Source organism: Mycothermus thermophilus, assembly GCF_041956435.1.
Source record: "Mycothermus thermophilus strain CBS 625.91 unplaced genomic scaffold VTJ04scaffold_3, whole genome shotgun sequence".
NCBI lineage: Eukaryota > Fungi > Ascomycota > Sordariomycetes > Sordariales > Chaetomiaceae > Mycothermus > Mycothermus thermophilus.
The window spans coordinates 1,058,886-1,082,717 of record NW_027191429.1 but is presented as its reverse complement, the minus strand read 5'-3'; the positions used below and the strand labels follow the sequence as shown (position 1 = coordinate 1,082,717).

At 55.9% G+C, this 23,832-nt stretch overlaps 7 protein-coding genes across 7 annotated transcripts; 3 read left to right on the top strand and 4 right to left on the bottom strand.

Annotated features, from left to right (window-relative positions):
* Window positions 1-908: 908 nt before the first annotated feature.
* On the bottom strand, window positions 909-2,663 carry VTJ04DRAFT_4493 (uncharacterized protein; the record flags this gene model as incomplete). The annotated part of the gene is made up of 10 exons (XM_069362507.1): window positions 909-1,026; window positions 1,086-1,099; window positions 1,195-1,264; window positions 1,335-1,428; window positions 1,483-1,641; window positions 1,694-1,875; window positions 1,930-2,015; window positions 2,236-2,397; window positions 2,465-2,579; window positions 2,653-2,663. 10 exons carry the CDS (start codon window positions 2,661-2,663, stop codon window positions 909-911), a joined length of 1,011 nt encoding a protein of 336 aa, XP_069219447.1.
* Window positions 2,664-3,680: 1,017 nt separating this feature from the next.
* On the top strand, window positions 3,681-4,334 carry VTJ04DRAFT_4492 (uncharacterized protein; the record flags this gene model as incomplete). The annotated part of the gene is made up of 4 exons (XM_069362506.1): window positions 3,681-3,696; window positions 3,769-3,857; window positions 3,921-3,971; window positions 4,050-4,334. 4 exons carry the CDS (start codon window positions 3,681-3,683, stop codon window positions 4,332-4,334), a joined length of 441 nt encoding a protein of 146 aa, XP_069219446.1.
* Window positions 4,335-10,093: 5,759 nt separating this feature from the next.
* On the top strand, window positions 10,094-10,406 carry VTJ04DRAFT_4491 (uncharacterized protein; the record flags this gene model as incomplete). Its single annotated transcript, XM_069362505.1, has 2 exons — window positions 10,094-10,130; window positions 10,195-10,406. 2 exons carry the CDS (start codon window positions 10,094-10,096, stop codon window positions 10,404-10,406), a joined length of 249 nt encoding a protein of 82 aa, XP_069219445.1.
* A 53-nt stretch (window positions 10,407-10,459) lies between these two features.
* VTJ04DRAFT_4490 (uncharacterized protein) lies at window positions 10,460-13,129 on the bottom strand (the record flags this gene model as incomplete). Its single annotated transcript, XM_069362504.1, has 3 exons — window positions 10,460-11,537; window positions 11,611-12,405; window positions 12,471-13,129. The coding sequence occupies 3 exons, from the start codon at window positions 13,127-13,129 to the stop codon at window positions 10,460-10,462; spliced, it is 2,532 nt and encodes an 843-aa protein (XP_069219444.1).
* Window positions 13,130-14,599: 1,470 nt separating this feature from the next.
* On the top strand, window positions 14,600-15,257 carry VTJ04DRAFT_4489 (uncharacterized protein; the record flags this gene model as incomplete). Its single annotated transcript, XM_069362502.1, has 2 exons — window positions 14,600-14,681; window positions 14,758-15,257. 2 exons carry the CDS (start codon window positions 14,600-14,602, stop codon window positions 15,255-15,257), a joined length of 582 nt encoding a protein of 193 aa, XP_069219443.1.
* A 1,524-nt stretch (window positions 15,258-16,781) lies between these two features.
* VTJ04DRAFT_4488 (uncharacterized protein) lies at window positions 16,782-20,573 on the bottom strand (the record flags this gene model as incomplete). The annotated part of the gene is made up of 2 exons (XM_069362501.1): window positions 16,782-17,369; window positions 17,445-20,573. The coding sequence occupies 2 exons, from the start codon at window positions 20,571-20,573 to the stop codon at window positions 16,782-16,784; spliced, it is 3,717 nt and encodes a 1,238-aa protein (XP_069219442.1).
* A 1,092-nt stretch (window positions 20,574-21,665) lies between these two features.
* VTJ04DRAFT_4487 (uncharacterized protein) lies at window positions 21,666-23,751 on the bottom strand (the record flags this gene model as incomplete). Its single annotated transcript, XM_069362500.1, has 2 exons — window positions 21,666-23,408; window positions 23,473-23,751. 2 exons carry the CDS (start codon window positions 23,749-23,751, stop codon window positions 21,666-21,668), a joined length of 2,022 nt encoding a protein of 673 aa, XP_069219441.1.
* Between the last annotated feature and the right edge of the window lie 81 nt (window positions 23,752-23,832).

Genomic DNA, 23,832 nt, shown 5'->3' with positions numbered 1-23,832 from the left:
AAGTCACCCCCCAACGTTGACAGAACGAACGGGAATCGCACATCAGTGGAATTCGGAAGGTCCGGGCCCAAACCCGTCCATCACATTCCATCCCACGTTTATCACAACTTTCAGGATGGTGGCGACCGCCCGTGGAGCGGCATCAATGGTTATGTTTCTCCGTCCTCCGGGCCGTTCTTACCCCCACCGGTTCCATTCTATTAAGCTGGCAGTTCCCACTTCCCAACAGCAGTTTCCCGTCTTCATTGCTTCAACGGGTCAGGCAAGTACTTCCCAGGTAAGTGGGTGGGTTCCCGGCCCTCTCACAGAGCTGGTGCCTTCCCCGACCAGATGTGAAATTAAAGTCGGATGCGAAGCGCGTAGCAGGTGCGCTCCCTGTCCGACATCCTCACTCATCCTCTCATTGAACCCTCCCTGAGGTTTTCACGCGGCAAGAACGGTACGGCCGTCTGAGAATTCTCGTGAGGCACGAGCATTCTGCATGTCGGGCAGATTCCTTTGCAAGTTTTTTGTTGTCACCGCTCATCCCCCAAGTTCAGCGGTCTGCGATTTTTTGCCTGTGATATTACTCCAAAAGACCCAGCACCATCCACAGTCGTGCCTCACCATGGACGTCTGCGATCGCGTGCAATCTTCCATAAACTTGGGGTTGGTCATCTCTGGGACGACGTCTCTCTTCCGACTCTCGGGGTTTCGAGTCCAAATCCGAGATCTCCATAGCCTAGAGCAGCGCATTGCCCTCGGATCAGAAACACCACGGACACGACATCGCACGGAGGCAATTGAATCGACCATCATCTTTTCTCACCCCAAGTCTATGCAGCCACCTAACCTGTGTACCCCCCATACGCCGATGCATGCAAATCAGAGACGACAATGAACCGACCTTGAACGAAACGCAAACCCGCCTACCCGTACCTCGCCCTCTTCCTCGAGTCGCCTTGCTTGCCCTTTGACGAAATATGACCCTTGTTGCCACCAGGAGTCGACCGGCTCCCGCCCGGTTTTCGACCGATGCAAACGTATCTGAATGACCAGTCAGTTTGACGTTCACAGACGTCAAGATACCACGCGCGACAACGTACACTGGGAAATAAGCCTGTCATGGAATCCAGATGCGTTAGCAACGACACCTCAACCCAGGCCACCGACAGACAACCATGAATGGGACTTCCACGGGGAGCCGCTCCGTACCTTGAACGCCGGGTTATCGGCCTCGTTTCGAGCTTGTGCGACCAAGAGCTGGATGTCGGTGTTCGACATGCTGTGGCGGCGGTCAGATCCAGGAAGCAAACAATGAGCTTCGAAAGTTGCGCATGGTAGGCTTCACTCACTTTAGGTAGTGGGCAAAAGGAAAGACGACAAGGGACGACAGCAGCCGCTGGACATTGGGCCTATTGGCTTCGCCAAGCTCTTTTTCTCGAGGGTCTATCATGACGGTTAGATGTTGTCACGGTCGCCGGTTCCCAACCCCGGACATACCTGTCGGCCACCCGCTCAGGGGTAAAGTCAACATCCGAGACTCGACCTCGACAAACCCCGCCTGCGTCATCCAGGTTTGCAACCGCAACGGTGCCCGGGGATCCTTCATTGGCTGTATGCTCTGCATGTAGCTCCTGGACCACACCCGCAGTGCGTGGTCTAAGTCGTCAGCATCCCGTGGTTCATTCTTGAAGCTTTCGAGTTGACTAACTATCTGTAAGTGTTCCATTATCCGACTGCGCGTTAAAATATATCTCGACCATCTGACACCAACCACCAGGTCGGAGAATGCGCAGAATGTCGCGCAGATAGGGCATCCACCGGTTGGAATGGATACCCCCGGCCATCATCCGGCTGTGCACCAAGTCGAAGTAATCGGAGTCAAAGGTCGACCTGGACTCTTGTCAGCGGCGCACCGTCACCGGTTGTGAAGTGAAGCTGACGTACGGCCTGTTAAGGTCGTCGAGCTGAAAGTCGACGTTTGGGGGTAGGACTTCCGGCATCGGATAGGGGTACACATCGATCCCGATCACCTGGGCACGCCTCCGTTAGCAATGCAAATCGCAAAAGACCGAGCGTTTGGGGTCCAGAGCCATAAGTCCTCTTCGCTCGGGAACGTCCACGGATAGTGCCTGTCAAAGACTCCGGAGACTTCAACCTTGGAGAGTTCCAAGCGAGCCGTCAACAGTCGATTGTAAAAAACCGATTCCGCAAGGCCCTGAGACGCATCCCAAGCTTCCCGTTTCCACATACCTCGCATTCCGGGTACTGTTCGGCAACCTCGATAGCCCACGAGCCGCAGCCATAGCCGCAGTCCAAGATCCGTCGTGGGTTTGGAATGGGCGGGAAGAGCAGCCGATTGTCGAACATCATGTTGAAGATTCCATGCATATACTGCAGCCGATCGATCTCATCCTACTCCTCAGATGACTTCAGTCAGATGAACAAACCCCTTCCCCCCGAGTCCAAGCACGCCGCTTACATCATCGACCGGCGCAAAATACACGCCATTTTCCACAGCATATCGCTGAAACTCCCGGTTGGCGTGGATCACGACTTCGCCATACGTGTCGTCGGCAGGCACAGTCTGGTCGTCTCTGTGTCTGGTTTAGCCAAACCCTCCGGACTCGACACCGGACCGTCTCCCAAGCAACCAGGGGAGTCACCTACCCTTCGCTCATGTCTGCGGACACAAGATACCCTTGGGACGGCTTGGTTGCTGTACGTGTCAAGTCCGAAGGGGGAAACTGTGGGTGTTTCGAACAAACGGATTCTGGAAACTCGATTTTCGATCGGCTGAATGGAGGATTCAAGGCTTCGTCCGGCTCTGGCATCATCGAATCTCGATGCCCTTATGCTGGTTTGACGTGTGGGCAAAGAAACTTAAAAGACCCCCTTGCCCATCGTAAACGGGTCTTGAAGACGGTATCGGACCAGCGAGATTCCCCCTATGCGGCACTCCCACGTCTGAAATGAGCCTGCCTGCCTTGTGGGCCCCCTTTCCGTGCCCAAATCACTCAGACTGGATCAAGACGGCGGTTTGCGCGCCACGATATTTTTGTCGATCACAAGGCGTTGTTGGCGCAGAGCCGTTCAAGCAGCTACTGAGAAAATGGAGGCTCCAAAGACCCCTGCCCTTGACTCGACCTTCAATAACAACATACGGCGAAGGAGGACTCGGCGAGCCGGTCAAGAACGCACACATCGGGCGCTGATGAAAGAAAAGAACCACACCGCCCTTGGTTGGAACGACGGACTCTGTCGACGTGGACCGGCCCTGGCCCTCGAAACGGGGGCACGTTGACTATGACCAGCACTCCACCCTGCGACCCGGCACTCTGCCTTGTGCAGCATCCTGGAAATCCCAAAGTCCCACATGCATTGCGTCTTTTGGCTGATGGAAGCAGGTGAAACGCCCACCCTTTCCATGTTGGACACCCCACACTGCCGATGGACGACCACCCGCCGCTAGCTTCGGTTGAACCGCGCAGATTGCCTCGTGATTGGAGAGTCCCGAAGACTGGACTGACAGTTCTTGACAGCTTCTTTGGTCGTTAACACGCCCCTCCAAAGCTAAGGCGCTCTTAGCCGAATGCAGCTCCCAATGTTCAAGGCCCAAACTGGCAGGCAACGGTGCTTTCGGGACGGCACCAAAACAAACCCTTGCGGGTCTATTCTGATATCCGTCCATACGCAACATGACACTAGAAATACGTATGTATATCACGTCTGCCAAGCTAGTTTGATTGCTACTTCAAACACAGAATAACGCCAGTATGGCCTTAGGCGCCGTTAACGTTGCGCCGGCAGGCTGCTGGACCATGGTTCTTTCTCCGGGGCGGGACCAGAAACCTGGTTGTCAGAAGAGAGGATTTGTGGGTATCCTTGGCACCAGCCACCACTGCGTCGGTTGGGATACTTACTGACAAGGAGAACAGCTCCTGTCGGTCACGCTCAGGAACGCCACTTTGAGTCCTGGTTGTCCAGATGTACATACATACAGATCTCGCCTTAACACAAGGCGAGCGAGGCTCCAGCAAGTTGGCAGGGGAGCTCGCCCCCAATAGCGTCCCAAGGGTGTCCAACAGCTTCTGCGGAAAAACGCAGAGAATCCGACGACATGGGACCGGAAACGTTGTCAGACCACACAGAAACGTTCACATACCCGGCATGGCGCTTCGGTCTGCTCCTCCTTTTCAGAGTCCGGTTCCCCCCAAGGATTTCCTAGTCTCCAGCATGAAACGATGCTTAAGTGGGGGGTGGATATCAAGTTTCCCTGCTGCCCGTCATGGGCCCGGCTTCAGCGGGATCCACCGCTGCGCAACATCGATCATCTGCCGTCTCCTGGTTGAGGTTCCATCCCCGAAATCCGCCATCTTGCATCTTTCGGGAGTCAGTGCCGATGAGGCGGCTCTGAACCAGTATGGAAGGTCGATCAAGGACGTTTCTTGCTCTGCGTTTCCAAGTCGTGTCATTCATTTCTCCCAGGGGTTGGAAAGGGTGAGACCCCGATCTTTCGTCGGGAGGGAAATGTCTGGTGGATACTTTCCGTAACACAGACGGCCAGTGAGTTGTCGTTGACATTGCCTGATGAGGGGGGGTTGTCCCAACAGCGCGAACCGCCCCGAAATGCAGGGGTCAGCGGTACGTAACCTTCCCAACCGGGTGGGCTGGAGGGGGGGGGCGCCGAAGCCTCGCATCTTTGCTTTGTGCCGGTTCCCAGGCATCTGGTAACACTCCCCATGCATCATTTGTGGGCAAAACCACACCTCTGGGTCCTGCTGATCGGGTGCAGCACGAAATGTCTTGTTGCTGGTTGAAGCACTCGGGCGTACGAAACAAGACTTTGCCACCACGACTGAAACAGGTCTCGCGGTAACGTGAACCGATTGGAAGACAGACACAACATGCGGACAATGAGAGCCAACCACCAGGTTCCCGATTCCCCGGGATGCCGAAACATGCGACTTGTTGCGGCTAAAGTTATGGAAGCACAGGATTCGGTGCGAGGTAACGGCATGAACACAACACGACATACGCATGTTGACAGGCAGATGAACGAATGCGCGTCAGCCAACGAGGTCGTTTCCCGGATCGTTTAGGCACGAGGAGGGGGGAATCCCGGCCAACGGAGACTGCGCCTGGTCCGTTGCAAGATCACCATTTCGATGACAGGCGGACAAAGCCGTGTGTTTTGTTGCAAAGGGTCCGGCTCGGTCTGTGTAACAATCCGGTCTTGCCAAGCACCGGGGCAGCTGAGCCAGGTAACGTTACCCAGTCCTTCCCGCTTCAGAGAACGAGCAGGATGCAGCCCAGACTCGACCTGGTCCGAGTCCTAGCTGCTGGCAGGACCGCCTGGGACCTCTTTGTTTCTTTCGCGGACATTACGGTGCGTGCTTGGGGAGCTCAGGCGGAGAGGCTATCCCTGCAAAGACCCCCAGCTACTGGAGTCCCGATTCTTTGGGAGCTGCCATACCTAGCGCGTTGACGGGTTGCCGCCATCCTGGTCCCAACCTCTGCGGGCTCCGACGTCCGCGGCACACGAGCACGCCGATATCACTCGTCGAGATGCGCATTTCTTGCGCGAGGCATGAGGACGCACCTTAGTTCGACATCCATGACGAGGTGGCCAAGTTCACTCGCCATTGTCGAAAGTTATCTTTTTTTCTCAGATGCTGCAACGAGCCCGACAATTCCCAAAGTTCCCGTGCTGATGAGAGGGAGAGAGTCTCGGGAGGTTGGAAGACGCTGCCAGCGGTGTTGACCGGGGGGGTTGGGGAGCAGGGGATGGCTGTTTGTCAATGGGAGCCGGCCGCTCGACCGGGGCTCTTAGCTTGGACCATAACCACCGCCTCGGGTCACCGTGGAGGGTTCTGTGTTTCTGGCGACGATCCCAACGTTGGACGGCAATGCACGGCGAGCCATCCTCATGCATCCAACCACTTCCGGTCGAAGAGATGGCTCGTTTGCGCTTCTCGCATCGTTCGCCCAGGAGAATGCCCGAATGCGAAGGGCAAAGAAGGGTCAAGGATTCGGCGAGAGGTTCGACATCTAATGTACGCTACACATGTATGTATGTACAACCCCTGGCTCCGGGAATGCTCCTCTGGTTCCGCGGACGCTGTTCCGGGCTGGCAGCCTGGCTGGACATCCTCGGGGGTCAACGGGTGGTTGATGGCCCCCATCTGTGTTTGTCACAAGGAAGCGGGCCGGTCGGGGATGAACCAAACGCCCGGGCCCAGCCACCGACCCCCCAGCCATTTCCTGACGGGCGGCCGATGCGACGATTTTCGGCGAAACACCACAAACCAAAGTTCCCCCAGCCCAGACGGACATCGGCGACTTGGCTCCGGTCCGTGGAACACTGTCGACTGTCTGTCTCGTTTGTTCATCTATTGCAGTACGAAACAAACCGAAGGCTGGTCCCGCAAAGTTCACTTCTGCAGCTTTGTGCTTCCCCGCAGATTTTCTGACGAGGGATCACCCTCCTTCTTTTGCTTCTCCTCTTCCCCCTCCTCCCGGCAAACCTACCTGAGCTAACCCAATTCCTACCCACCTACCCACCCACACCACCACACCCCCGCATGGCCTATCCAAGCGGCCGGGTCTGTGGAACCTTCGCACCGACACGACGGACCATCATCTTCCTCGTCCTCCTCTCACCCTCCTTGCTCGTCTCCCGTCTCCCCCTCCCGCTTCTTGTGGTCGCTCGCGTTTGAAACCTCCAAACGTCCCTCTCGCTTTCGGCTTTAACCTCCCGAAACCCCGCTTCTTTCTTGGCGAGCGATTTTCGTCATGTCACCTCTTCTGTTTCGGGGTTTCATTCGGGGACGGCTGGCTAGAAGAGGAGAGAAAGAAACGGAGAGAAACAGGCCCTCAAGGTTCTCATGTTGATGATTGCGTTGTTCTTTAGTTGCTGAAGTGGTGCCGTTCCGTGGGACAGAGCTTGGCGTCCTTCTTTTCTCCCGACTAAGACTTGCTATCCTTGGGAGAACCAAGAGACATGCATGCCCGAGGGGTCGTGTGCCGCGAGGAATGAATGGCGAAAGGGCAATACTGACGCAAGACCCGACTTGGTGCCCACCTAGTTGGCTGCTTTGATCACCGCATTGTGTAACTAACGATCCCGACGATCTGGTCGGAGGCTCTTGAGAAGCCACAGTGACACAACGGAGACAACACGAGAGAATCGTGGGGGGGAGAGGAAAAGACTAGCCGGAGTGGTACAGCACATACCCTACGCTGATGAGAGATGGGCATGATGGGAACAGCGAGGTGGCGCCATTCTCTCTGACCTCGTCCTTCTCGGATTTCAGTTGAGCCCCGAATGATCCGAATGATAATATCTCCTAGCTTATACCTACAGGCAGCCATCAAACAGGGTCTCGATATCACCAAGGAAACCGTCCAGTCCAATGGAACTGTCACATTGCAGCATATATGACGGAAGTACCTTGCTTGTGCCGTCTGCATGGCTGTGACATATGCATACATTTACATCATACAAGCCAGCCAGCCATCGAGACAGCCAGCCTCCTGAGTCTTGGGTCCGGAACTCTAACCCCTGATGACTCCGGTGTTTTTCGGCCTCCTGGCATCCAGATATGGGGTGTTGCACTCAAGTAACAGGTGGCCTGCCGAGCGTAGAGGAGAGATGGAATAAATATTTGTGCAGCACAGATGCCTTAATCAAGACGGTGGTTGGGACTGAGGAGGAGGATTTCGAGAAGAGAGCAAGAAGACAGGTAATTACCTGGGAAGGGGGGGCCAGTGACGAAGGAGGGGGATTCCATCCTCTCCTCACTCAGATGGGACCTAGATGAGAGCATGCATAAGGCACTGCACATTCTGCATGTCGCATAGTAGGACTGTACATACATACGTACCTCCGGCACTTGCCTACCTGCCTCCCTCGGTGTGTTTGAGAAATCCGGCTGCACCGGTAGGTGGGCATGTCTAGGGACGGATGTATCCTACTCGCAACCGGCATGAAGTGCCGAGTGGTCGGTTGGTTATGGCAATTCCCATGACTATAGTACCATCGATGTCCCTACCGGACTTTCTCTTGCATTGTGCATTGGGGGATGCAGCCAAGGCTGAATAGATACCTTGCTTAGATATGTTTGTTGCCGTTGGTTTACCACTCGTTAGATGGAATTGCGTACTTGACTACCCAAGTAGGTAGGTAGGGAGATAAGTAAATAGATTACGGCAAAAACATTCTTGAGAGGTGCCTCATCCCGGGAGACCCCGATGTGGGAAAAATGGATGCGATGGACAACCGTTGAAGGTGATACCCGCCGTTCCGTTCCCAACCAACCTCGCATCTTGGATGGGCGGACGGGAGGAGGGTGTAGAGCACAGATTCTGATGATTATGAACCTCCCTACTCACTCCGTAGAGATCTGGACAGGGAGATCTACTCATCGAGACACGGTCTGGGGTCTGGGGATCGCATAGCCATGTTGCCATGACTTCGCTGTCAGTCCTGCTGAGCCTGCTCGTCTTCTGGATTCGATGTTTTGTTTATGACGTGTCTTTCCTCTCTCTCTCCATCAATCATTTCGTTTTGTGCAGAGCTTACTGACCCTACTGCTGACAAACAACTTACAATATGCATCGAGCAGAGAGGCAAAAGCGTTGGCATACTTTGATAAATCCAGAAATAGGCATTTAACCCAGTTTACAGTTCCTACCTAGGTATTTCCCCCCCAAAACTAGGGTAAACAGCATCTGGAAAGAGAAGGAGATTCGTGCGGTAACCCGGCACCCCGTCCCAGCCCCCCGGGTTCGTCACCCTGCAGCGGCCTCACTGCAAGCATGGGCAACCCCTCTCTCCGCCGCTTTGGGCCCGGCTTGCAGGCTGCTAGTAGGCAGCTTGCAGGTGGCTGGCTTTCTTTTTTGTATTGGGTACAGACACCGTACATAGATAGGGTGTGGATGGTGATGACGACGATTCGTGAAGATAGGGGGTGGAGATGGTGGTATGAGTCAGGAAGAGAGCGAGGGGAGGAGGCTTGGGTTTGAGGAAAGGGACTCGAGAAGAGGACGAGGGAGGCCTCAGATGTTAGGATGGGAAAGAAGGCCGGCAGCAAGCGGAGCAACACCAAGACAGGGGGTATCGAGGATTTGGGACCAAAATGCAGGCAAGGGACAACGCATTTCCTCTTCTCCCATTTCTCCACAACATTTCGACACCTAGGCTTCAAGCACCAAAACATTATAGGTACCTTGGCAACGGCGAACCCAGATGAATGCAACGGGAGTATGAATATTCATAAGCTTCAGATGAGGAGGAAGAAGGAAAAGGTGGGAGCAGAGCTCCTATCCTGCCCTGAGGGAAGATATCTACATGCGTTCTTTGTCTGCCAGCGTTTGGAGGTCTGCAGGTAAGCGGGACCTGGACAGAGCCCCAATACTGAGGAACTAGAGTCTCAATGGTGTCTGTGTCATCCCTAATTTATATCCGCCAACAAACTTCATGACACTGGCCCTTACGTTGAAATACGGCAACGGGAACCGCAGAAATGAGGGGCGGAAAGGCTCGTCACTACGGAGTAGTAATAGATCAAGCTCGACGAGGTGGTTCAAAGAGAAAAGAGTCGGACTCACAACGGAGCCTGATGTTTGGTCAACGAGAGAAAGGACACCTGAAAACACTGGGGTTTTGACATGGCTGATTCTCCCTTGCCGCGCATTCTGACGCTATCTCGCACCCCCTTCGAACGCTCCGTCTCTGGAGGTAATCTACGGTGGCTTGCTCACGGGAGTTTGGAACATAAGTAGCTCGTACTAGTGGAAGGCTTCTCAACTTTCCAACTCACAAACAGACAGAAAAAAGGGGGAGATCACAGAGACTCGATTAAACACGTGAAAATGAGATGAGTGACATCGAAGGAAGGTCCTCACATGCCCCAACCGTGTCCAAGACTTGAATATTGACAGGCTTTCTCTCCACCTCACCATTGAACAATGTACAATCTCGACCCCCAAATGACAACGTTCACAAGGCAGCGGAACATGGAGCTTGACACTCCGTGTCATGGATAGATACGCAGACGCAAACGCAACATCCAGTTTATTATTTTTTTTCCCCACCCATTCTAAACCGATGCCTGAACCTGTATTATCTACATCCATGGATGTCCGTGTAAATATAAATCACTACCCGTTCCTTTCGCCATCATACCGCGCCGTCTCCGAGTCCATTAGTTATTGATTTTTATCTCTTGAGGCCTCCATGCCATAACCAAGGGGAAAATACACCTCCCCAAAAGCAAACCAAATCCGGAGACGTCCGAGGCAAGCAACGGACAGACCTTCCCGACCCGACCGAACCAAGAGCAAGCAATTCCAACACGGTAAAAGCCATCCCTCATTGCCTCGACCAATCCTTCCCAACCCGCAAGCCAAATCCAACCTAACCCAACCCGACCAACACAACTGGTAGATACGTACCGAGCATACTCCCAACAAATCAACACCAAGTAAACACTGGATTCCTAGCCTTCACCATCTCCAACCTCTCCACAATCACCTTCTTGCGATTCCCTTCCATCCCCGTCGCCGCCGCGTATCCCAAATCCCCGGCTTCCAGATCCGTCTCGTAATATTCGTCCTCCTCCCCGTAGTACCCTGCTCCCCTACCACCGCTACCGGCGCCACTGTAGCTAGCCGAGAAACGATGGTGACCTCCGCGAGCATGACGATCCAGACTCGGTCTCGAGTGGTACAGCTGGGCGGCGATGGAATGGCTTTCCCTCCGCGCCGCGGGGGTGGTGGTGAAGGAGAAGCGGGTCTCTTGCTGTTGCTGTTGGTCTTGTTGCGAGGGTCCGCGCTCCGGGGAGTAGACGTTCAGGGATTTGTGGGTGCGGGGGATCTGCGGACGGGTGGGTTTCGCGGGCGAGGTGTCCGGTTTGGTGGGCTGCTCGTTGGCGTTGTTTTGGTGGTTTGGAGAAACCGGGGACAATGGATCATCCTGCATCGCCAACTCGAAGCGGCCCGGATGGGGGAGATCGGCGGGCGGCGAGGCAGGTCCGAGGAGGTCGATGATGGGGACAGACGCTGATGGCGCCGAGGAGGCGGCGGCGGGGGTGGTGGATGAGGAAGTGTTGGCGGCGCCGATGTCCATTTCCTCTTCGAGGATCATGTCGGCGCGAGCTTTGATGCCAGCTGATAAAGAAACCGAGTCGGACTCGGCGCCGGCGCGGCGGCGCATTTCGGCGCTCGCGGGCCTCATGGGGACGGCGACAGGCACGTCCACCAGGTCGTCCCAGACGCAGACCCGGGGCCGGCGGGTCAGCTCGAGCGGGCCATGGTCGGGGGTTTTAAGCGTCTCCACTACATTCCAAGCCTGGCCCTTCATGACGGCCATTTGGCGGGCAAACATGCGCTCCTGGAAGTCCGGGTCCATCTGGAAGACACGGCGGAGGGCGAGCTGCGTCTGGCTCCACCAATGGGTCGAGGTGAGAAGGGGAAGGAAGTGATCGCGCGTCTTTTGCGAGAACGGCCGGCCGATGAGGTCGACGGGGAGGAACAGCCAGCCGAAGGGAAAGCTAGATTAAGCGTGTTAGCAAAAAAAAAGGGATCACTGACTCGCATCAAAACACTCGGCCGGGAAGTGCTCACCTCCTCCAAGCATCCGGATGCTTCCAAGGCCACGATAGGGAGTTGTCAATGGCGCCTATCGTAATCTTGGGCTCGCGCACAGAGGGTTCCGGAGTGGACGCGTTCATGGGCCGTTCGGTTCGATATGGATGCGACGCGCGTGTCCTAGGCGGCGGCATCCTGCTTGGGTCAACCGGCCTTGGCGCCAACTCGGCATCCTCATCCTGTTCTGAAGTGTCGAGGTTCATGCGTATCGGCTCCGATGCCACCGAGACCTGCTCGGTTTCCCAGTCGACCTTGATCATCCAGTTGTCGAGACCTCGGTCAGTGTTTCTCATGATATAATCTAAGATCACCAGCTTCTCAAGCTCCTCCCGGAAAGCCTGTTTCAGCGTCGGCGTCCAGACAAAGTTTTCCGGCGTCGGAATCTGCGACTGCGGGCTGTCTTCCCGGTCCTCGTCGCTCTCGTCATCCTCCGGAGGCGCGCTGCCGGGACGGCAAGTGTCAGCCCAGCGGCGCTTACGTTTCCGTTGGGGATCGGCGGTCCGGAAGCCCGAGAGATACTGGTCGGGCCAAGGATGCTCGCGCAAAAAGACATTGGCGTCCTTGAAGCCCTTGAGGAAGACCTGGAAGCTGCCGGGCTTGGCCGGGAGGGGCTTCCGTTTCCTGGAAAATGCGTAGCGATCCCAGAACGGGTAGTGGAAGGACTTGGATGACAGATAGACCACATCTGTGTATGGGACGAGGTGGGTGCGGAGTTGACAGTCGAGCACGTAGGCGGCGGCTTCGCTGACGTAGGAGAGGTTGGGGATGAGGCTGGGAACGGGAGGGTTAGCGATTGATGGTCCGGCATCGCAGATGGAGAGACCCGATGTACATACCAAGCCCTGCCGAAGAAGCAGGGGAACAGGTTTCTGTGAATCCACTTGTTCCACTTGGGATTCCCAGCGGCATACGGCTCCTCGTCCTTTGGTTTGAAGACGCCGACGACCTTACCCTCGGGGTTCCTAGCAAAATAACTCCCCGAGCTCCCCTGGGAGATCATGCGTGGATGGACGCCCTGCTGGATGGCAGCACGGACACTGTCCACAATGGCATCAAACTCGGCCTTGGTCATGTATCCCGGCTCAGGGGTGGCCAGCATATCGGCGGTGACGGGGCGCACGCCCTCGGGCGGCTGGAAGACGGAGTGGATGATCTCGAGGCGCTCTTCCTCGCCCTTCTTCTTGTTCCTGCTGCGCTTGAACTTGGAGGCGATTTCGTCGGCCCAGCGCTCGAGGCGGGCGTTGATGGCCTTGAGGTCGACGCCCGAGTTTCGGCGGGCGCGGCGGCGCGGACGCGAATCGCGGAGGGCGGCGGACAGCGACGAGTGTTTCGGGGTGGCCATGCCCGAGTGCGGCCGGGGCTGGGCAGAGGCATAGCGAGGGGCGGTCGGGGGCTGCAAGGAGGCATAGCTGGCGGCGAGCATGTCGTCATCGGAGTCGTCGCTGTGGTCGGCCTGAGCTAGACGCTCGTAGCCCGTGGTTGCAGGCCTCGGCATTTTGGTGGATTCAAGTTAGAGAAGGTCAGGTAGTCGTGGGAAATGTAGGTTATGGTGTCTCTGTGGATGTCGGAAAGCGCGCCTTGTTCGGGTTGACTCGGTCAGGGGGGTAAAGCTGTTTGGTGTACGGATATGCTTCGTGTTTGTCCAGGATGGATGGTCCAGAAACGAAAAGAAGGGGAATGGAGGCCGCGATCACAGATCGCACACCATAAAAATGAAACAAGACTTTCTTTAAGAAAACGAATTTAGTATCAAATTGCTTGTGTGGACGTATTAGTAGTTGTGTCTTGGACCAAGGAGTGTTGTGTTTGATGCAACTGGATCCCCGAATGATGCACGTGGAATTGGCTTCATGCATGGGCAGATTGGCGTTGACGTTGACGTCGGAGGTTCCAGGTTGACATTGGCGTGATGCGTTTCCAGGGTTGCGGACCATGCAAATCCAGATTCCAGTCCGACCAGCCCAACCCTAACCCTGGTCCGGGGTGACGGGAGTGGGTGCATGACACAGAGTACCTGACCGGAATCCCGCGGGCCGGCTGCCCACTTCCGACCGCCGGACCGCCAAGCGTAATATCGTGTGCCTGACATCCCCGCTGGGCAACACAAAGTGAAGGCTGATGATTGATGAATCTGCATCCTGCAAATCACCCAAAAACACGTCCACATGCTGATTTACGTACCTTGCTTCCATACAGGAAAAGACAAATCGCATAGATCGCCACAATATCAGAAGATCTGGCATCCTTTAACTTCCACCATCTTCGTCGTCGCTAGTGCAGACGAATTCCGAAATGCAGCGCCCGAAGCGCTGATGCACGCTCCGGGCTGGCCTCCCAATCAGGCCTCAGAGTTGGGGCTGTGCTTGTGACAGCCACAGCCTTGTCCTCGCCGACTCTCCGACGGCAACTCTGACAGCGGCGGCGGCGGCGGCGACCTCACGCGGCCGCAACTGCATGTCAGCAGGCGAGTTGGCACACCACTGCAGTAGTGTCGACGCGTTGCGCCCTGGTTCGGTGTGCCTAACTGCAGCACCATGCTGGCGACTACTTATACCTTTGGCCAGCGCCGTAAGGCTGCTTCGTATTATATGGTCTTGGGAATCCCCTCACATGCTTCTCATTCCTCACACTCCCTGACCTTCCATTCTCACTCGTAACTTGAACTGCTCGTACCTACGTCCCATCGTGCTTGTGCCACATACCCTCCACATAAAAAATATCCAAAACACAACAACCGCCACTTGTGATTCTGGTGTCTGTTCCTTGTATACAGCCCTTCATCGCCACGCTCGAAATCTCCGGAACTCAGACCCAGCTCAGAAGAGACACACTTAAAGCCCCAGAACCATCCATCCAACTCATACAGAATCAGTCCAACCAACACCAAACCTGACCTGACCTAACGACCACAACCCAACCCGAACCGAACCAAACCAAACCAAACCAAACCAAACCAAACCAAACCATGGTCGTCCCCTACTTCAACTATTGCTGGAGCGTCTGTCTCACCTACCGCTGCGGCTGCCAATACACCACCCGCACAGTCCGTACGTCCACCCCCAAACCCCAAACCAAATCAAACCCCTGGAAACAGCAGAGGAGGTTACTAACTACCCACTCCAGACCGCTGCACCCCGACCCGCGATGACTGCTGGCGCTGGATGACGTACAAATCCATCGAGCGCGACTGCATCGACCACCGCGACGCCGACGTGTGGGGGTTGAACACGCCCTCCTCGGCGGCGCGGCAGCGGATTGTTGATTCGGAAGCCTTCATGCTGGTTAGTGAGACTGAGGTTCAAGCGGAGGCTGCTAGGGCGCTTGGCGGCAACAAGTCCGTGGTCGCTTCAAGGCGGGAGGAGAAATCGGAAACTTCATCAGAATCGTCATCTTCTTTTTATTCTGGGTTAGTGGAGGAAGGTGGATCGAACTGCCGAAGGAAGAAGGGAGAGGGACTTGGAGGAGAGAACGTGTCCTCTGGCGATTCTCAAGGGAGTGAACCCGGGAGGACGGCAGGAACTGGCAAGGCGGAGACTGCTAGGCGGAGGAGGGTGGTAGGTGAGGGGTGGGGGACGGAGTTGGGATGGGAAGGGTCGGGGGCGGCACGACGGAGGGTTCAGTGAGTCGGGATAGGGGAAGGATGAGGGAACCAGGGTACAGGAGGGTGCCTGCCAATGAATCCATACATAGAGTTGGAGTAGAGGGCCGGAGATGATTTCTTTTTGTTGAAATGAACACAGCTCAGCTCATTCTGGTTGTTGTACTCGTATGTTATTGCTCAACAGAGTGATATCTGGATCCGACCAAATTGGCCGAGTATTCCGATAAACAGCTTGACAAGACCCATTTATCGTTACTGATGGGGTTGAAGATGTAATAGGTCTCGGATCACGATCACCGGGTTCGAGGAGGTACTCAGCATGGAGTCAGTGTATGGCTGGATTCTCTGCGTCACAGACCAACGTCAGGACTCACTTCTGAGTCGGCAAGGACTTGATATCCCCTATCCAGCTCCCGACTGCCATGTTTAGTGAAACACTCAGCTGAACATGTAGATAACCTGTAGATGAAAACGGACGACCATTCCAGGTGTATCCCAAACAGGAAAAGGTACCTTAGAGATTATCGCCACCAAATGCGCACACGAGACATTCAGACTAGGCTCACGGTTACGGCTCCGGCTCTGTATGAGTTATACACATATCAATCATCATCACTCACAGTGGCAACACAACCTCGACACTCAATCCATTTTCTCACCATCCCTACTACACGCCCACCATGTTATCAATCCAACTTCATCATTCCCCATCCCAAACCTCCATCCACCTTCCTGAGACACCTATGATAGCTAAAAAGGTTCGTTACCTCCAGCGCCATCAACCTTTCCATCATCCCCGCCCACGGCATCCATCCATGAGGCTACCGACCGCTGTGTAGGTTACCTGAGGTTGATAACAACTCGATACTCCATGAGAATAGTACTAATAGTTTTCAACTCTCCGTTCCGTTCCCTGACCATGAGCCTTGATACTCCAGTAGTGATTATTACCACTGTACCCATGCCCCTTCGCCTGCCTGCCAGCCATCTCGTCCTGTCCTGTTGCAATACCGCCGTTTTGTTAGGTCCTTGAGAAGAAGGAAGAGGAGATAAAAAAAACCAGTCGATGTCATGATAGTCTTTGCTCCATCATCCTCAACAACCACTTCCTTAATTAAGCCAGCAGCAACAATGTCTTCTCGCCTCTCAAACTCAAATACCGCCCGTCCGTCCTCCAACTCCCCCCAACCACGTCACTAAGAATTATCATTATGAACAGCTCCGATGCGATGCAAACATCACCACAGTCCCCTACCCCGGAGTCAAGCAAATCCGTGCGCGATGCTCGTCGAGCTCATCATCATAACCCGCCCAAGACAGAATAGGACAGCTGGTAGCAAGAAAGCCATTGAGCGCATCATGCTCCTGAACCAGCAACCCACCTCCCGGAGGTGTCTCTACTCTAGCGCCGAAAGGCGAGAGATGGTGGACGGAATGATGCGAAAAAGGGAAAGAAACCAAGCCAATGAGTCGAAGAAAAAAATAAATGATTAAAAGAGATAAAGACCACCCCTATCCTCCAACCCCAAAACAAACTCAACCACTCTCAATCCAGCTTCCAACTCACCCTCTTCTTCTTCTTGTCGCCCTTCTGTCCCGGCTGAGCGAGAGATGAATGAAGAGCAGGCTTCAGCATTCCACCAGTGCGCGGATTCCTGGCCGCCGCCTCCTTCCGACAGCCGTTCTGGTCTGGTTCGCTGGTGGTTTCACGAGGAGCTTGGGTCGTCGTGGGCAAGGCTTTCGTAGTCGGTGCAGGAGAAGGTAGCGGAACGCTCTGCGAACAGGCATTCGGCTTCGGTCTGGCGCCGTCTTCCTCCTTCTCCTCCTTGGCTTCCAGCTCGGGGTCCTCCTGCCAGGTAGGAAGCCTGTACAAGCTCCGCATGCGCCGGTGGTTGCCACCGCGGCGCTTGGGTCGGCGCACGCGAGCCTTCTGGGGCGGCGAATTGCTGGGAGTTGGCGTGGCGTCGCGAACGAGGGTGGAATAGGGCTGGGAGTTGCTCTCGTTCTCGGGGCCGCCGTTCGGAAGAGCCTGGGTCAAGGTCGCTCTTCGCGTCGAGGACTTGAACTTGGGCTCAGTGCCGCCTGTGTCATTTGTGCTGGTCTTCTGGACTGGGGTGTTCTGGATAAGGCCCGCCTAGATCCCATCCAAAGAAACCCCATTCCGGGAACCCAACTTCACAAGGCTCGACTTCTTGGTGGTCTGACCAACCTGAGTGACCGACTTGGCCTTGCCGTAAGTCCCAGTGTCCAAGAAGGGATCAGTGTTGGTCTCATTCACGACCGTGGCACCGGAGAGAGAGACGCTTGTCGGCCCGGACTCGGCACCTTGAGAGCACGCATTCCGCATCTTCGGGGAGGATGTCCTCTGTGGGCTCCAGACCTGAGACATGACGCGAGACAAACCGTGCCCAATCCTCGTCTTCCCAACCTCGAGCATCTCGGAAAGAGAGATCTCACGTGGAGAAGAGGATTCTGCCGAACGGTTGTAGGCCGATCTAAGGACGCTAACAGCCTGGGTTGGGGACTTCTTCCCCGGCTGGCCGTTAGCCAACACAATGGACGTAGTGGCAGGCACAGCTTGCTGCTGCGGAATCCTCCGAGGTACAGAGCCGCGACTGGGTGTCTGAGGCGGCGTCGCTGGGACGCTGGTCCCTGTGGGTTGGGCGCTGCGCACCGACTGAAACGAATTGGTGGCCTTCCAGTACGGGTCGTTGGCATCGATGGCCTTGCTGACATCCAGAGGAGTTGGAGGACCTTGATTGTTCGCCTGGTCACCCCATCCAGCCGCCGGCCCGTAGTTGAGTTCGTTCACGTCCTTCCTTTCTAAGACCTCCCCCACGTCAACACCGCAGCGGACAAAGTCGCGCCACTGGCAATAGCTGTCGAGGTCCCTCTGATGCTCCTCCAATTCAAGACAAAACATCAAGGCATCCTTCTTGCTCTGCTCCGCCATAGCCGCCCTGACTTCGTAGAGAATCTCTTGATACTTCTCGGTGTAAGTCTGTGGCAGAACCGCGTCTTTCGAAGTCCCGTCCTTGTGGCAGAGCTTGCAGTACTGCTCCTGGTGGGGTGCATCAGGGCCGCTGCGGCACACCCACCATCCGCCCTTTTGACGCCGGAGCTCCGTGGCCCAACCAGGATGAGGATCGTGATACTCGAGCTTCAGCTTCCATTTCGGCCGAGACGCCTCAATCAACTCCTCCTCTTTCCCTGCCTCACGGAACTTTTGCAGCCTCCGCAGGAGATGCCTGAACCGGTCGAGGGGGGTCTCTCCGCGAAGCTTGAGCGACGGCTTACCATCGAGCACATGGAACCAGTCCGGGACGTTCTCAAGGACAACCTCGGCGTGAGGCTGGACTTCATCCAATCCCCTCGAGAAAACATTATCGAAATGAAGCGTGAAAGGGAGTTCGTCCAGGGGGTCGTGCTGCTTTTCGGGTTCCGGTTCATCGTCATCGTCATCCAGGGTTAACTCCATATTCAGATCCCGAAGCGTCTCATCCGTATTCATGAGGTGGCCGATGTACTGGTTGATGATTGCTTCAGACCGTCCGTCGCACCGGTCACCACGGGGCCGTGTGCCCATCGTGATCGCCGCATACCCCATCTCGGTAATCTTGCCCTTGACAGCCTCGATTTCGGGCTTTTTCTCGCACTTCTTGATGAATTGCTCCTGATGGCCGTACGCGGTCCTGAACGCTTTGCGCATCTTGTTGATGCTCTCATCGACAAGCCCATTCAGTTCTTTCTCGACTTGCTTGACCTGGATCTGCAACGGCGGTATCTCCTTGGCAAGCTCACTGAGACGCTTCTTGCGCTCTTCCAGCCCGGCACGGTCGCTGCGAGGAATAGGCTTGACCTCCAGGACCTTTCGCTCGTGGACGCGGGCTTGGAGATGGATCTGGTTGACCGTTAACTGGTGGTGCTTAATGGCCAGTGCAAAGCGATGCTCTTCCAGTCTGGCACACCACTCCTCGGTTGCCTCGGTGAAGCCGTCGACAATGCACTGTTCGACAACGTCGTTGCCGAGGCCTGGGAAGATGGAGCGAAGAGCTTCCAGTTCCGCGTCGAACTCATCATTCGATGGCTTCATATCTAGACCCGGGTACGGGTAGTACAGGTGGCGCTCCACCCAGACCTGGTTGTAGATGTCGCGGGACAGGTCCTCGTGCTCCGTGGCGAAGAGCTGTTTGATGCCCAGGGTCGCCTCAACTAGGCCACCGATGGCATGATACACACCAGGAACAATGCCGTCCATGTCAAAAAGAGGATACAAGTCCCTCTCGCTGCCCGGCTCAACGTGCCTTTGGCCATGGCATACGTTCCGCAGGGGCCGAGAACAGGATGCCAACCCCTCCTGGTCGGTCCATGTGCGAGTCTCGCCCTTGTGGGCATCCTTCTTGCGGGACCGTTCGGCTGTAGGGATGTTGGCTTCCTTTTGCTGGGCCCGGTGGACTTGCAACGCGCGAAGGGTCTTGGTGGTGGATGAGCGTTCGGCCGGCCGTTTGGTAAGCCGGGCAACATGCTTGGTGCGATGAGCGGTGATGGCTGCGTTGCCCTTGGCAGTCCCATCGCGCCGAGCAGGAGGTTGTGCTGTAGTGGAAGACCTGGTATCAACCGCTCGAGTCTCGTTTGCCTTTGCACTGGAGATGCCATGTTGGATCTCGCCAGGGACGTTGCTCTCGACAATGACCGCAGAGTTCTGTTTGGAAGATGGACCAAGGTCAGGTGGTGTGGAAGGCGACTCTGAAGGCGGCGCGCCGCTCTGGGAGGGGGTTATTGGAACCGAAAAGACAGCAGGGACGGTGGTCGCTGTGGTTTCGGTGGACGCTTGCTGGTGAACTTGGGCGGCGTCCTGGATGTTGGCAATGGGACAGTCAATCGGGCTGCCCCTGTCGACAGAGCCAACAGGGCCTTGGACTTCTTCCTTCGTCATCGCGGTGACTTGCAGAGGACATGATGAGTCTGAAGTAGGCGGCCGAGCTTCATAGGTTGTCTCGGAATGCAAGCTGGTGGTGATGCCGCAGGTGGTGGCAGGCACAAGGCGCACGTCTTTGGTCGGCGTGGGCTCGATACCAAATTGTGAAAGAGGGTTATTCTGGATATGTTCCTTGTGCTCGATGGCCGCCTGATTGATGTCGGAACATGGTTCGTCTTTGATATTCTGGGTGTCCATTGGGGACAGCGCAGTCGACAGGGGAGCGTCCATGGTTATCAGTGAGATCCGAAGGGATTCGCAGCACGAATTCCGCGACTTGGGTGCAGCCATGTCTTGGGAGGATATGCTCGGAGATGGTTGGAGAGTGGGCTCCTCTGTGACGCAGACTTCGGTGGTCATTGTCGCGGAGAGTTCGAAGAGACACCGAGAAGTGGGTGTTTTGTGAAGCGCCGTTTGTGCGCGCCCAGTACGAGGTGAGATTCTGGCGGGGAGGTGTAAATAATGGCCGAGTAGGTCGTAGGGGGAGGTCGGTTCGTTGGAGGAGGCCGAAATGGAATACTCAAAAGGAGAGGAATGAGGAGTATTCGAAGGTGGCGATCAAGGTCGGTTCGAAAGTCGGTCCAAAGGACGCAGTGAGGGGTGCGTTGGAAGAATTAGAGAAAGAGAGCCGTGAGAAAGAAGAGAAAAAGAGCGCAGATCGGACAGGGTAAAAGCCCAACAAGACTTGGGCGTGTTGACTGTGGAGTGTTGACACTGGCACTCTGCCCTTGGAGTGTTCACTCCACGAGGCGCCCTCAGCCAGCGCTTGGAATGACCAAGTCGACGTGAGGACGACGACGAGTCCGAGGATGCAAGGTCCAAAGTCGCAGAGTCGAGGTGGCGACAAGAGGTGTAGGGGAGACGCGGATTGCTGAGTGGAAAGAGCGATGAGAAGAAATGTAGAAATGGGAAGGAAGATGGTGGTGAAGGTGAGGAGGAGGGAAGAGTCGAGGAAGGAAGTGATGAAGGTAAGCGTCGGAAGAGGGGTAAATTTGGGGGTGGAAAGAGCGATGGGAAGAATTCTTGAATTTGGAAGCGGGAATTGGTGTGAGAATGGGAAGGAGAAAGTCGAGAGAAAGCATCTCAGTGGCGGAGGAAAGTGTGTCGGTGACTCGAGGCAGACACTCTGGTGCGGGAAAGAACAGGGAACACTCAACTAACTCGGCTCTTCTGCACTCCTAACCGACCACAATTCATGAAATTCCCAAATAAATCAGAATCCCAAGTCTCAAACCACCAAACAGCGGAAGTCAGTAACAGCGTACTTCTTCCCTGAACTCCGAGAATCCCTGGCCATGAACCTAAACATCAGCACAAACCATCTTGCACGATGCCCCCCTACCCCCCCCTTTTCCATCTCCGACCAAAGCTGAGTCTTATTGAACCTTTATCTAACATCATGGTCGCTATGCGGCCTCTATTCTTTATGACATCTAATCCCCTTTTCTGCTTTCATGCGGCCAGTGACCCAACCGTCACCCTCTCGAGCGTCTGTCTCGCCTGTGCCGCCAGTTGCATCCTCTGCTGTCTCCTCTTGGCAGCCTCGATGGCCGCAAACCGCCCTCTTGCCCCGTGCCTCAACTTTGTAATCATGTCCGCCGCCCTACCTTTCGTGATATCCATCGATTCCAGCTTGTCGTCCTCGCTGCGGAACTTATTGAGGAGCTTCAGCTGCTCTGGCGTCGCCGGGGCCCTTCTCCACGGTACCCTCAAGTTGATGAGGTACGAGGGATAGTTCTCCGTTGCGTATTTGTCGCAGCCGTGGACAGCGTCCGGGAACGTGAGGGCGCGAAGAATGACTCGGGGCGTTGCGTACGGCGACTTGGACGAGCCGGCCGGCAGCGCCCGCACCTCGACGGCAACGAAGGTCGGTTCGCCCGGCTTCGCGTTGTGAATCCTCTCTAGCCTGAGGTACGTGCCGTTGGGCCCGTTTAGGATGAACTTCTGCGGCGCGACCTCGACCCATGCAAGGTGACTGATGGAGCGGATGTGTTGCTCGCCAGATGTGTCGGCGATCAGGTCGAACACGGAGTCGTACTGGGTGAAGGTAACCGTGTATGAATGCCCCGTCGACACGGGTTCGTCAGACTCCGTGGTCTGCTGGACTTGGCGTTCCCGCTCTTTCTCTGCCTCCTTGCGTTCGGCGAGCTCAAACATGTCATCTGCCGACACGCCGTCGACGATCTCGTCGGGGTCGAGACCGAATAGCGTCGGGGTGGTGACAATGCCCGTTTCGAGGCCGGCCACCATGTCAATGATGTGGCAGTTCTCCTTGCCTTCATGGAGCCGCAAGCCGCGACCGATCATCTGGACCAGGAGGTTCCGCGACCGCGTCGGCCGGGCCAGCACAATGCAGTCGATGTTGGGGATGTCGGTGCCCTCGGTAAAAACGCCGCAGTTGACCAGCACGGGGTACTCGCCCCTTTTGAAAGCCTCAAGCCTCTCGGCCCGGTCGCGCGGGTGGGTGTCTCCCGTCACGAAGCGCGCGTCGATGCCGTAGTGTCGGAACCGCTGGGTCAGTGCGGCAACATGGTTCAGGTCGACGCAGAAAACGAGCGTCGATTTGCGTCCGGCAGCTTTGGCAAGCCACGACCGCACGACAATGTCGTTGAGCTCGACCGTGTTGACTGCCCGGGACAGGGACCCGGTTTCGTAATCACCTGTTCTGCCTCGTCGCCTGACCTGTGAGAAATCGACCCTGCTCTCGACGGTCGTGAAGATGACGTCGCTGAGCCACTTCTCGCCGATCATGTCGACGTAGTCCTTGTGATAGACCAGCTCGTCGATAACGGCACCAAGCCTGAGTCCGTCGGTGCGGGAGAAGGTGGCAGAGACGCCGACAAGGTGGGGGGAGTTGGGTTGCTTGTGTCTCAGGCCAAAGTGTTCAAGGACTTTTAGGTAGCCCGGGGCGACGATGTGGTGAGCTTCGTCGACCAGGACGAGCTTGAAGCGCTTCGGGTCAAATTTTAATAGGCGATCCTTGGACAAGATGCTCTGAAGACTGGCGACGGTGATGTCGGCTATACCCGATGCCGTCAGCTTTCCAAGTTCCAGCTCGATGGTTTTGTCAGGGTAGGTCCGCGAGCAGTGACGGGCGGCCTGCTCGACGAGCTCGCGGCGATGGGCCAGAATCAGTGTCTGGGTAGCCATCTCGTTGAGAGGCTTGACGCGGCCGATGAGCTGGGTGAAGATGACCTGGGGTCAAGTGAGTTAGCGTTTTGAAGCAAAAGACGGATGATGAATCAGAGTTTGGCTGTACCGTTTTGCCACTACCGGTAGCCAGGGACACACCCAGGCGCTTGTGGCCTTGGTCTATGGACGTCAGGATGGACTGGATGCATTCTTCCTGATAGCTACGCAGCGTCAGGGGCTGATGGGCGGGGTGGTGGTGGTGGTGGTGGTGGTGGTGGTGGTGATGGTGAGTCCAGAGTTGGGTTGAAGTTGGGATGGTTCGCTGGGAAGTCCGGAATAGTGGTGCTGTTCTTGTCGAGAAGCACACCAACCGGATCCCCAGGGCCGCCGCTACCCTGAACACCATGTCGTCTCCGTGTCATGGCATTCTGTGCTCCAGCTTATTGATGGGTTTACTCTTTTCCTCTTCGGGACGCTGAGAGAGGAA